This window comes from Sinohyriopsis cumingii, chromosome 5, assembly GCF_028554795.1.
Source record: "Sinohyriopsis cumingii isolate HCF-2022 chromosome 5, ASM2855479v2, whole genome shotgun sequence".
Classification (NCBI taxonomy): Eukaryota; Metazoa; Mollusca; class Bivalvia; order Unionida; family Unionidae; genus Sinohyriopsis; species Sinohyriopsis cumingii.
In genome coordinates, this window is record NC_142965.1 from 70,464,592 (window position 1) to 70,478,253 (window position 13,662).

The 13,662-nt window shown below is 34.8% G+C and overlaps 1 protein-coding gene across 1 annotated transcript in view; it reads left to right on the forward strand.

The window, feature by feature from the left end:
* LOC149799396 (uncharacterized) overlaps positions 1–13,459 on the forward strand; it is a 62,789-nt gene extending 49,330 nt beyond the window's left edge. Inside the window, exons 13-22 of the mRNA XM_089958735.1 lie at positions 3,665–3,877; positions 5,308–5,529; positions 5,738–5,950; positions 6,593–6,820; positions 7,591–7,803; positions 8,357–8,584; positions 8,840–9,046; positions 9,628–9,855; positions 10,253–10,474; positions 11,277–13,459. Coding sequence (XP_089814861.1) covers positions 3,665–3,877; positions 5,308–5,529; positions 5,738–5,950; positions 6,593–6,820; positions 7,591–7,803; positions 8,357–8,584; positions 8,840–9,046; positions 9,628–9,855; positions 10,253–10,474; positions 11,277–11,509 — 2,207 coding nt within the window. The 3' untranslated portion in view covers positions 11,510–13,459. The remainder of the gene's footprint in view (positions 1–3,664; positions 3,878–5,307; positions 5,530–5,737; positions 5,951–6,592; positions 6,821–7,590; positions 7,804–8,356; positions 8,585–8,839; positions 9,047–9,627; positions 9,856–10,252; positions 10,475–11,276) is intronic.
* Positions 13,460–13,662: the final 203 nt, after the last annotated feature.

The window sequence follows — 13,662 nt, forward strand, 5'->3', positions numbered from 1 at the left end:
TTACAGTTCCGTGAATGTTATAGCAAAGTTAATCTCAGGTTGCAGCCCGCCACATCATTCCTACCTGCTGTTAAATTTACTGACTAATATCTCTTTTGAAATTTATCGAATGTGCTATTTTGGGATCTGTTAGAATATAGGGTACACATTGTAACAAAACCTTAAAACTATTTTGGAATACGTATGCAGGGTAAATCCATAAACAACTCAAAACTTGGTCCACCGCCCAATAAACTGAACAAATCAAATTTGAATTGAATTGAATTATATATAAATGACCATCTGCCAACCTAACTATTCACAGGAATGGCAAACTGCCAACCTAACTATCCATAGAAAGGCCAAAACTGCCAGACTAACTATCCATATAAATTCCAAACTGTCAGCCTAACTGCTTATCTAACAATTGATCAGAATGGCAAACTGCTTACCTAACAATACATAGGAATGGCAAACTGCTTACCTAACAATACATAGGAATGGCAAACTGTCTATATATTTTAAACTATTCATCGTAATGGCAAACTGTCTATATATTTTAAACTATTAATTGGAATTGCAAACTGTGTACATATTTTAAACTATTCATTGGAATAGCAAACTGTGTACATATTTTAAACTATTTTTTAGAATGGCAAACTGCGTACATATTTTCAATTATGGCATGCTCATTTTTGCCTCCGTTAACTTTACAGAATCAGAATTGTGCAGTAGTTTACGCTACTGAACACTTTCATATTGCACGCACGTGCAAGACATGTGTGAATGAAGATAGTACAGTGTATTGTGAACTACTTCGTAAACAAACCATGTACTGTCCTGTAGCGGACGCTTTAGGTTTTGGTTGATTAAATATGTTTGAATGTACTAAAGCAGCGTTTCGTCCGTTTGAAAATATAGATGATAAAGTTAACGATGGTGAAGAGTTCACTGCGTCAGAAACGAAACTTTTAAAGACGCAAACGAATGAAAGTGATATTCGCAATGCCAACAACAAACGCGAGTGACGTAGTAATTTACAATTTCGTTCTGATCATTGAAACAGTAATTTAGGATAATACTAATATATTTTGTCAAATAGAATAGTTAAGACTATGACGAGTGCTCTCGAGGGTCCAAAAATATAGCATAGAAAAACATATTGAGGCCAAGGGCTATCGCATATTTATCAGAAATGTGCCATTTTACAAGTCTGTCAAAATACTAGCTTCAAGAAATAAAATGCAAAAAATACCCACCCACCCCAACAGCGAGATGCAAGTGACATGGCATTTGCATGTTTTCTTTAGCTGGGTATAAGAATGGTAATAATATACTTAAATTTTTCATCTTAAATTTTTTCAGACTGTACTTTCTTAGTTCTTCGAATCCGACCGACATGTTCTACAAAACCCGATACACGCAAGCTGTGCGTGAATTTCGAGTAGCCTAGATTTTCAGAAATCTATTCACCTTATTTCACTGAATAATCCAGAACATCATAATCATAAGAGCAGAAATGAGTTAGATTAACAAAGAAACAAAATCCATGTGCATTCATTCACCATATGAATCTAATTTTCAATTTTACATAGATGAAAACGACAATTATTTTTCAGACTAATGTAGAGCGCGCGTAAAGTTAAAAGGTCGCTGGGCGGAGCTATGTGCGCATGAATACTTGTATTGTGTATAGATGAATCTACAGTTATGAATTTATATTGGAATAAAGCAGAAATTCAATTTCATTGTTTCTTGTAATGTATTTTATTTTTAAGCCATAGGTAGATAAACAAAATGAGCATATAATCAAAGGTTATTGCATTTGTATGGGAAAATATGAAAGAGTCTTTCTGAAAAGTATGCACGACCTTGCAAAGTACAGTATTTTACAGAAATAAATTATATCTATTTATTGGAATGTCTCACTGCCTTCCTACCTATTCATCGGAGTGGCAAACTGTCCATATATTTTAAACTATTCATCGGAATGGCAAACTTTCTACATAATTTAAAATATTCATAGGATTGGCAAACTGTCTATATATTATAAACTGTTCATAGGATTGGCAAACTGTCTATATATTATAAACTATTCATAGGATTGGCAAACTGTCTATATATTATAAACTATTCATCGGAATGGCAAACTGTCTATATATTATAAACTATTCATCGGAATGGCAAACTGTCTTTATATTATAAACTGTTCATAGGATTGGCAAACTGTCTATATATTATAAACTGTTCATAGGATTGGCAAACTGTCTATATATTATAAACTATTCATCGGAATGGCAAACTGTCTATATATTATAAACTATTCATAGGATTGGCAACTGTCTATATATTATAAACTATTCATCGGAATGGCAAACTGTCTATATATTATAAACTATTCATCGGAATGGCGAACTGTCTATATATTATAAACTATTCATCGGAATGGCAAACTGTCTATATATTATAAACTGTTCATATGATTGGCAAACTGTCTATATATTATAAACTATTCATCGGAATGGCAAACTGTCTATATATTATAAACTATTCATCGGAATGGCAAACTGTCTATATATTATAAACTATTCATCGGAATGGCAAACTGTCTATATATTATAAACTATTCATCGGAATGTCAAACTGTCTACATATTTTAAACTATTCATAGGAATGTCAAACTGTTTTCATATTTTAAACTATTCATAGGAATGGCAAACTGTCTACATTTTTAAACTATTCATCGGAATGTCAAACTGTTTTCATATTTTAAACTATTCATCGGAATGGCAAACTGTCTACATATTTTAAACTATTCATAGGAATGTCAAACTGTTTTCATATTTTAAACTATTCTTAGGAATGTCAAACTGTCTACATATTTTAAACTATTCATAGGAATGGCAAACTGTCTACATTTTTAAACTATTCTTAGGAATGTCAAACTGTCTATATATTTTAAACTATTCATAGGAATGGCAAACTGTCTATATATTATAAACTGTTCTTTGGAAAGGCAAACTGTCTGCATTTTTAAACTATTCTTAGGATTGGCAAACTGTCTTCGCCTGTTGAGTAGCACTCTGACACGGTCTCATCTCAAGTGTAATGATTACAGCTATTTGGTAAGATTAGTTTGAATCGCTTACATTTTGTATCTTCTTTTCTCTACGCAGTTTTTTCGCTTCCTCTTCGAAGTTACGATATGTTATTGTTACAGATTTGGATATATTCAGTATTTACTTTGGATATATAAAATGTATCATACTTTGGATATATAAAATGTATCATCCTTTGGATATATAAAATGTATCATCCTTTGGATATATAAAATGTATCATCCTTTGGATATATAAAATGTATCATCCTTTGGATATATAAAATGTATCATCCTTACATATGTATCTGTATAACAAGGACACGTCTCCATAAGATCTGCTCTTTTTGACCATCCCTATATCATTCTCTCATACTGAACCAAACTATTACGCCCATCCGCCTTATTTTATGGAATTCAGTATACATTTGTACCCTGTCCTCTTTGGTGTGTTCGTAAGGCAAGAAGGAAGGCATAGTACCAAACTAGTAATATATAGGTACATAACGGACGCACTGGATCTGCAGTGTTTCCTATACATATAATGTGTCATTTAGGAACATATTAATCGTTTACGTCTCTTTGTAGAAAATCCTGCACTCTACTGCTCACAAAATCCAACAGCCCGTTTGCTCAACCCAGAGAACTGCGCACTCTTCTTTGACTGCAGGACACAAAACACACCTATGGGAAATTACCTCAGAGAGTGTCCGTATTTGCAGCTGTTCTCCGCAGAAGCCAACACATGTCAGTATTACCTACAAGTTAAATGTGGAACTAGATTTGAGCCAAAGAAACCCTGTGAGTATCAATCATACGACAGTTTTTGGTTTCTCACTCGCATGCCTAACCCTGTCTTTGAGTTTAAAGTTTAAATCAGTTATCGCTGTGCAGAATCATCTGCTGTATTGAGACTGACAGTCATTTTTTTCATACGACACAGCCTTGAGCAACAAAGTCTTTGTTATCCTAAGCACTACCCATTGAAAATGAAGTTATTAATTTTAAACTCGCAATATAAACCGCACTTATTACATATTTTTAAATTACAAGCTGAGATTATCTCATTATCAGCTGGCATAGGATAATCAGTCCGAGACAGCATCGTGCGAAACTGCAACCTGATCTATTAATTTTACAACCTTTCACCTAATGCTTGATCACTCATTCAGATAATTATTGGCATGAAAACAGGATTACTTTTTTTTTCCTTCTAATTTACAAACTAAAATTTAGATATATTGTTGGTATTTACCTTTACAAGCGTCACATCATACGGACGTATGTTCAGAAATATACATCGGTTACAGGAATCCTAATTTTTATTCATGTTGAGCTAGAAATCGATTAGATATACATAAGGTCGTCCTAAGTTTCTTAACAACCGTAAAAGATTTATTTAATTAGATGCATCCAATGCCAGGTTCATTTTGTTGGTTCTGTACGTTGTATGATCACATTCTGTTCGCAACAAGCAAGATTTATTTTTTATGATCTTCACGTGAAAAAGTATTCTCGCTATGAAAATTATAGTTTTGGTGTCAAACCACATTTGAAGGAATATCTCTATTTCTTATGGGTTGCAACAATATAAAACTTCATCCAAACTTTCAATTATCTTTCATAACACACACTTGAATGTATTTAGCTAAGAATGTATAATGTTTACTTTAAACAAAAGTCCTTGCATATGAGTAAAATATGTAATTTCCTACGTAGATGTAAACAGTACTTAATATTACTTCAGGTTATGAAACAAATAGCTATATAATGACCTTTATATACTGTTTTCGAAAGTATATGATGAAGATGTGAGGTATGTGATGATTCCAAAATATTTTTTTTAGGTGGTTATTTTCACCCCTTATTCCATGTGCAGTGCTTGACAGCGTTGTGAATTTGTTACACAATTTAAGTGCTTGAAAAATTTAGTAAATTATTTATACCATTTGAGTGCTTGAAAAGTGTTGTAAATTGGTTATACCATTTAAGTGCTTGAAAAGTGTCTTAAATTTGTTATACCGTTACCATTTAAGTACTTGAAAAGTGTTGTAAATTTGTTATACCATTTAAGTGCTTGAAAAGTGTTGTAAATTTGTTATACCATTGAAGTTTCCTTATTTTGAGAAACCATTTTAATTTTTGAGCCTACGTTTGTTTTATTTTGTGCAAGACTATACAGAGTTGTTTAGATATCTGCACATAGTTCAAACTTGCCTTCTATCATGCAGGTGACTACGAATCAAATCGTGCATGCACAGACCCCGTACCTTGCGAACCATGCGAGGTACGAAATCCCAGCTGTATAGGGTTACCCAATGGCAACAACTCTTATCCTGGCCGACCTAACGAGTATCTCGTCTGTCAGGACGAGCGAACAGTGGAAAAACTAAGTTGTGGCGCAGCTACCTTTGATTCCTTAAGTCGGAGATGCGCACTCTCGCTAGACCCCAGTAAGTTTGAGTAATAAATATGGAAAACGTTAAATATTTGCCATTGATTACTGTTACATAATCTGCAGATTTCATACTAAACAAAAATTATGCAGGAAAATTATTTGTCATTAATCAAATTATTTATATTTTTCTCAATTTAAAATTCTTGAACTTATTTTTGAAAGAATATTGTTGTTTCTATTGAATGTTGCGTATCTTTCTACAGAAAATGCAGCGCGTTACTGTACAGCCAATCCGGGATCTAAGATAGAGAATCCGGAAAACTGTGCTCAGTATTTTGACTGTAGCCGACCCAATAGTCCAATCGGTCCGTTCAAGCACGAGTGCACGTATCCTTCGCTTTTCTCAATTCCTGATATGGCCTGTAAAGACTTTACGCAAGTGACCTGCGGAAGCAGAAAAGAACCAAAGAGTCCATGTAAGTATTTTGGTTTGTTTTGTTTTACCGTGCGTTTAAAGTTAGTCGATGTGTTATGTTTGTTTTCTCTGCTGCTCGTGGGTACAGTTTAAGAAAAAAAATCAATTAATCTCAATTCCAGATTTTATGAACGACGAGTCAATACTCTGATTTTGAAACAATTATGTTTAATTTGATATGGAACACTTAAGGGGAGACAAAACGAGAACTGTATAGAAGATAGTTATGTATTCGAGACAGAAGGAAGCCACTGATAACCATCATTTTCCTTATGAGGCAGATTTCAACATTTAGCTTGCGATATAAAGGCCATCCCATAGCACCAGCACAGCAATCGGCGTTTTGACAACGGTGTTGAATTTCGCGATGACAGATTAGTATACATTCCCTTGCTCATGGACAGCCATATCAAGAATTATAAGGGATATCTTTGTAACTTTTAAAAAGTTTGTTTTGGATGCAGTTTTAGCTCATAATCTTCAAAGATTTTCTGTATTGACTTCGGAGTTCAAGTAAACACGTCATACACTGTTTATACATGTGTTCACCACGAAAGGCGAGCGCGTGGGAGACATACGAAATTGGGCTGTTTTTGAGTCTGTCATACCTACTACATCTGGTCCTTTGTGTTTGTACTCCTAGGTGATTATGAAGCTAACACTTGTGTCGGGAAGGGACCAGAGTGTCAGCCCTGCGAGAACCGCTTTGTAAGCTGTGAAGGTCGCCCTGATGGAAATAACACATATCCAGGAAAGGAGTTAACTCCATTTTATGCAAGCTGCTTCCGAAACAGAACACTAACCATTTACTCCTGCACAACTGGATTCTTTGACCCAGTGAAAAGAGTATGCACAACTCGTCTTGAAGCAGGTATAGCGATTAATTTTAATCAATGCATTTGTCATCTTAGACTTCTTTGAGTTCATTCGTTTTTAAAGGAATCTTTTCCTTCATTTTTGACTTTCGTTTACGTTTGACATGTATATGCAGGCTTCTGAAGCAAGTCTTACTATAATCGAAACAAACACCCTATTGCATTGGATACGTTTTTGATGGTCTTACTGAAAATATGTAAAACTTGTAAATGACATATCTTCTGGAATGTGTCATTTTGAATGGGTGGTTTATTGTCTTTAATTTTAAACAATAGTTTGTAAGATTGTCTCCTCGTCTCTCTTGTAAACGTAGTTTTAAAAAATGTAACAGAGGAAGTTTAAATTTTCGCTGTACACATTATTTTTAGTGCTTTTTAAGTTACTTAAAGTTGCAGATGTTAATGGATAAGTTTTAAAACTTTCGGCTACAATTAAGAGATAGATTTGTTGATATATAGTTTGTTTAAAAACATTTTTCATCAAACTTTCATTTTTCCAGAAGAAAGGATTCCTGCCGAGATTTAATCCACTGCACGCTTGCTATGAACAAAACAACTCGAGATGCCTTCATACATATCTTTAGGTTCGCGATTTAAACTGTAAACTACTTGTTTAAATAAATAAATAAATAAATAAATAAATAAATTCATAGGTATTTATTTTTCGTATCCCTTTTATGCATTATTCATTTCTATCATTTCAGGGTGACCTTTGAAGAGTGATTCAAAATTGTAGATTAAAACCATAATCTTTTCATGTTTACAGCATCCATCCAGCTATTATGTAGATTAAATCCTGGTGTAATCCGAGAGAACCCACTCAACTGTGCTCAGTATTTTGACTGCAGTCCAGGAAGTATTCAGGCGGGTACATTCCTCAGGGAGTGTCCCTACCCCATGCTATTCTCCACCGAGAAAAACGTTTGTCTCAACTTCACCCAGGTTAGCTGTGGCAAAAGGTCGGAACCCAAAGTACCATGTGAGTTAAATGCAAGTTTTCTGCTCTAGTTTCACCTTTAAATGTTGAGACGATATCTTCCCAAACGTGTCAACATCTTATCCTTTGATCTCCTTCTTTTGAACTCCTTTTCAAAGCCTCTTATTCATTTGTGTTTACTATTTGTTCTGATTCCTTTTTGGTTTGTTGATTGTGTTTGTGGAGGTTGTCTGAAAATGTCCTGTATTTAGTTTCTTTGCAGGAGTCTTACTTACATGTACGCATACTTTATATTATTGTTTTCTGTCTTTTCGATCTTCCTGTAGTTTTCAAATTCAGTACTGTTCTATTAGCAAATGTGTATGCTGAGAATAAACATGGGCCATGAATAGTATTCCGAAAAGAAATGGTTGGAGAAAATTATCAAGTAAACCGGTCTGAATTCATCCATGATTTTAGAGTCTACATCTTCTGGCGATGTTTTATTTAACTTATTCTTCTCTTTTTCTTCTTTTGGATCGGCGCTGTTTGTTTTGAATTGTCGCCAGTGTCCTGGCCTTAACGAGTAAATGACCAATTGTTTTCGTCCTCTTAGGCCAGTATCTGCAAAACCTGTGCAACCAGAGGGATCCTAAATGTGTTCCCTGCCAGGACCGGTTCCCAAGCTGTGCGGGACTTCCGGACGGACCCAATGCTTATCCCGGCCGAGAGTCTTCTGAAGAGTTTGTTCGCTGTCTGCAGGGTCGCACGGTCAGCGTGGAGAAATGTAACGGTGGCGTGTTTGATGCCAGCAAACGCAGATGTGGCACCATCAGTAATGAAAGTATGTAATGTGGTAAACCATTCATATACCTCGAAAAGAGAGAGACAGAGAACTAGTATACATATAATTTCTATAGAAAAAGTCCTTGTTCTGTGCCATTCCTGGTGAGTCTTAACTAATGTTTTCAAAAGAAGTTATTTCTTCTAATCGATCCATTACCAAACTAATATCATTTAGTTATTTGTAATTTATATTTTGAATATACATTATTAATTGTTTTTAATTTATTGATATGTTTCTACTGTATTTTGTCAGACATGGCCGGTGCCTTCTGTTCAGCTAATCCTACAGAAATAATTCCCCATCCCACAAACTGTGCCCAGTACTACGACTGTCGTGAGGCCATTGCTGGAAGTTATCTGAGAGAGTGTCGATACCCACAGCTGTTTGATACCAAAAGTTTAACTTGCCAGAACTTTACCGACGTTACTTGTGGTGCCAGATATGAGCCTCAGGCTCCTTGTGAGTTGCATCATCCTTCCTTGAAATATAGGAAATTACTAAATTAATAATTACGAACTTAACTCTTCATTAGGTTTGCTCTTCCTTAAGTTCACGTACTCGTTTTCTCTTCTTCTCTCTCTCTTCGTATCTGATATTCATTCGCAAAACAAGATGATATTAAGACTTGCGTGTTTGACATACATGACTTCACAGCGCTAGCGCTACCGTGTTGGCTGGCAAACGTTATGTAAGTTGACGGTGTGACGAGAAATTAGACTCACGTGCCCTAAAACTAAATAAAATATCGCGTATTTGTTTGAAATTCACAAATCGGGTACGAAGGTTTGAGCACAATTTACATATGTCAGAGAATTGAAGAAATTTATTTATTCTGAATTTTTTTATGGCAAATATGTATTTTTCTCTATGGTGTGCATGTTTTTATATCATCCACGTCAGGTCAAGAAAGAATGGTTACGTACCTCGTTATGTACTACGCAAACTATACAACTGTAATTGTACAAATTAATTATTTAATAATAATAATAATAATAATAATAATAATAATAATAAAATAACAATAACGTTTAATTACGCAGGTGAATACCTTCAGACACAGTGTCTGGAGGGAGCTGCCAATTGCACGCCCTGCGTGGAGCGTCTGCCCAGTTGTGTTGGTTTGGAGGACGGAAGCAATGCATTCCCGGGTCGCACCAACAGCGAGTATTACGTCAAATGTTACCGCAATAGAACCGTTGCCGTTGAGGTATGCCAGGTGTCACTTTTCAATCAAAGCATAAAAAGATGCTCCAGTGATATTAATGAAGGTACATACTGTACATGTTTCATCCTTCTTTCTGTTTCTTTCTTCTGTCTCAGTGTTATGTACGTGTATTAATTTGTAAAACTTATCTTGTTTTGGCGTGAACAGCTACACCAACCGTAATACTACTACTACTATCACTACTACTACTACTATTAATAATAATAGCAAAAACAACAACAACATAAATTACAAGTAATTGTCTCTGGTATTTGGAAAGTGTTCTCAGTTTCGATCAGGTTATTCACCGCCTGGCTATATTTTTTGTATGTTGGCTAGTAATTCATTCGACTCATTGACATCTCCTTTAAACTGGGAAAAGTGCGTGCTTTTTACATCGCATCATACATGTTTTTAGAAAATCAGGGATTGAAGTATATAAATTATTTTCCACCTTTCAGGTGTATTATCACGATTTTGTACGGAAAACCCGACGACTCTGTTCCCAGATCCCAAGTCATGTGCCAGATATTACAATTGTAGTGACCCCACAATCAAGACAGGCTTAAATGTCCGGCATCTCAGCGAATGTGGATATCCCAAGCTTTTCACCTACGGAGAAACTGAATGCAAACTCTTTACGGAAATCAAATGCGAATCAAGACCAGAGCCAAAAGCTCCGTGTAAGTTTGTTTCCTTGCATGTATTGTAAGGATGCATAACCTAACTATTTTGTTATTTTCTAGGACCATTTAGTAACTTTAATTACATTTTCGTTAATCTTAATCGAGCCTTTCTGATGTAAACGCACACTCTTGCAACTAATAATTGTTCAAATTACGTTCAAAATCGTTACAATATTGGTCAAAGTCCCATATTCGGAGGGTGAAATGTTCGATGTAATTGAGTTTCATCGTTCATTGCTTCTTTCGATTACAGACGATATGATAGAAGAACGTTTGACAGTTAATTTTGGAAATTCTTGCAAATATATTTTACCATGCCTTCAATCACCGTTTTCATGCCCTAAAAATAAAACATAGTATTTGAATCATTATCAAAGTATTTTGAAAGATCAATAACGAGTGAAGCAACACTTTAAATGAACACGTTCATTTCAGCTGCAGCTTCCTATTAGCTAAGTACTGATGATGTAATTATACTTCTTCATCTTATCTTTTCTTTCGGGTACAATGTTGATCTAACATAACAATTAAAATTGCATTCTTTTTAAACAAAGAATATACGGTGTATTTGTGTTTGAGAAGTTAATATGAATGTAATCTTAAAGAAAGACAAGTACATTCACGCCAGATATAATCAAATATTCATTATTGCGCAACTGACCGAGTTCAAGATTGTCACCATTTAGATATCTGTTACGGTCAGTCCATGATTCGGACACAAATGGTGTTACACAGTATCTAAAATGGTAAAAACTTGATGATGGGCATTTATAAACCTGATATATTGTCTTCCTTCTAGGTGAATATGTGGAGAATCAGTGTTTCGATGGTCCTACGTGTACCCCTTGCGAGAAAAGCTACCCTAGCTGTGTCGGGAAGGCGGACGGAAGCAATGTTTTCCCAGGGCGGGAGGGAACCGAGTATTACATCGTGTGTTACAGTGAGAGAACTGTGGCCGTTGTCACTTGTACTTTAGGAATGTATGACCACACTTCACGCTCCTGCGTTGCCACTAATGGCAGCCCGCCTTAACGCTGAGACCGTTGGACAAAATTGTAAGAAAGCTGTATAAAATGTGCAACAAAGGCCAGGGCCTATACAAGCCCACAGTTGATGCAGTTATACCCGAACGAGAATTTTTCTCCTGTATTGAATATGCATTTCAAATAGCAATATTAGCAAAAAGTTTTCGCCACATTATGTCGGCAGGTAGAGTAAATAAAACATAACAAACACCCCTCTCCTAAAACAATCCAAAAGAAAACAACAACAACAAAACAGCAACTAAAATCAAAACAGTGAATTACCATTTTCTAAGACTATTTCCATGTTCTTCTTACTTTAGGACAATCAGAATCTGAAAAGATGTCTTAATAACTTTAAAATATCGATATTTCTTCTCGTTTTGTTACCATGCCGTCAAAATAAATCTGTAACCTCTACCAATAGTTCGAAGTTCTTAACCTCTCCTCGTCTGCAGTTTAAAGTTCAATATAAAAGTCGGCGTGAAATCGCTAGTTGCTTATATCAGTGTCTTTTTTTTTTATCTAGCACAATATTGATTGATTCCGCTAACAAAAACATATTCTCTGATTCAGTTTGGTTCTCATTATAGATTTTAAAGCCGTTTCTAGCAGGTCGTTTAATGTATGTAGCAAACAAATAGTTACAATAGAACACAAAATGTTTTAAATACAGTTTTATGCCTGTACAGTCCATTTATATAAAGCTAGTAAGAAAACGGAACAAAGTCATATATCCTGAAATAGACCATTAATATGAAAAAGACAGAAACGAAGAAAAACTTATTTTTTTAAAAAAATTTATTATTCTAAACGTTTGACATACCCTAATAGCTAAGGAAAATCACGTGATTGTTCTGTCATTCATTATCATATTACAAATACATTCATATAACCAGTCTGATTTTATATTGTCGAGGCCTACATTGCTTTTTGTCTGAATACGAATTGTGGAGATAGGGAGAAATCATTGTTTTCAATAGAACGCTTCGCTAATTAAACACAGAGATACATATTTTGACTTAAAAATGAAAAGTATTTAATCTAGAATGAGGCAAATGACATAGTGTGCGATAAGTTTTACATCGACTCAACGTTAGCCGATGCTATAAATACTTTGAAGGTCGTGAACATTGAAAAGTCACGTGTATTTCAAAATAATTAATTTATATACGCACACACATTATAATGGCATGTACGGAATGTTAACTTGCATTGTTTATAAAGTGTTGCTCTGTTAAACACTTTATTATGGGTATACATATATGGTAAAAATTTTATTTAAATATTATGTCATCCAAAAAAAAAGAATTTTCGAATAAATCCAGTCATGCACATGAAGAAACATTCTAATTTCTCAGTATCCAATGTTTATATTCGTTCAATATTTGTAACTATCAAATCAATGCTATATAAATCGGAAGAGAGATCGGTCATTTTCCGTCAAGTCGAGAAATTTCCTCAAAAGTAGTTGCAGGGAATACACACAGATTTGCAGTCGGAACATCGCTCAGACATTTCCGTCTACATGTCAAAATGCATTGGAAGTAATTGTAGGAATACACACAAATCTGAGGTGTTAATTCATTTGTCTCTGGCAGAATTTGTCACGTTTGCTAAAACAGATTCGGATTGTGACTTTTTCTCCTTCCGCCGTCATATTACGCAAGGTGACTAAAAGTGGGCCTGAACATAGTTCTCAATGGCGAAGAATTACGTCCGATGTTTCTTTGTCGATCCGACGGAAAGTCCAATGATATTCCAATTGATAAATATGTACAGGAAGTTTGCCGAATAAAAAGAACCTATTACATATATTTTAACATATTTTGCTCTTAATCACTCTTACATCTTTATCGACATGTACTTTACGTAATTATGTTACTGTATTTCGTCTTTTTAATGCATCATACATGTACATGTAATTTTATATCAATCATATAAAACGTTACATAATAAACTAGTGTTTCATTATTGTCCTTTCGAAAGCGAGAGATCTAAACAGCGAAAAGCGTGAGAGTAACAAGATAGTCTTCGATTCTGCGCATTAACAGAACCGAAAATATTTTTACATGGGCCGGCTGAGGAGTCTGAGCAAATTCGTCACTTCCTCTGTATAAATACCAGAAAAATATACCTTTTGATAATGCATTATTCAGCAGC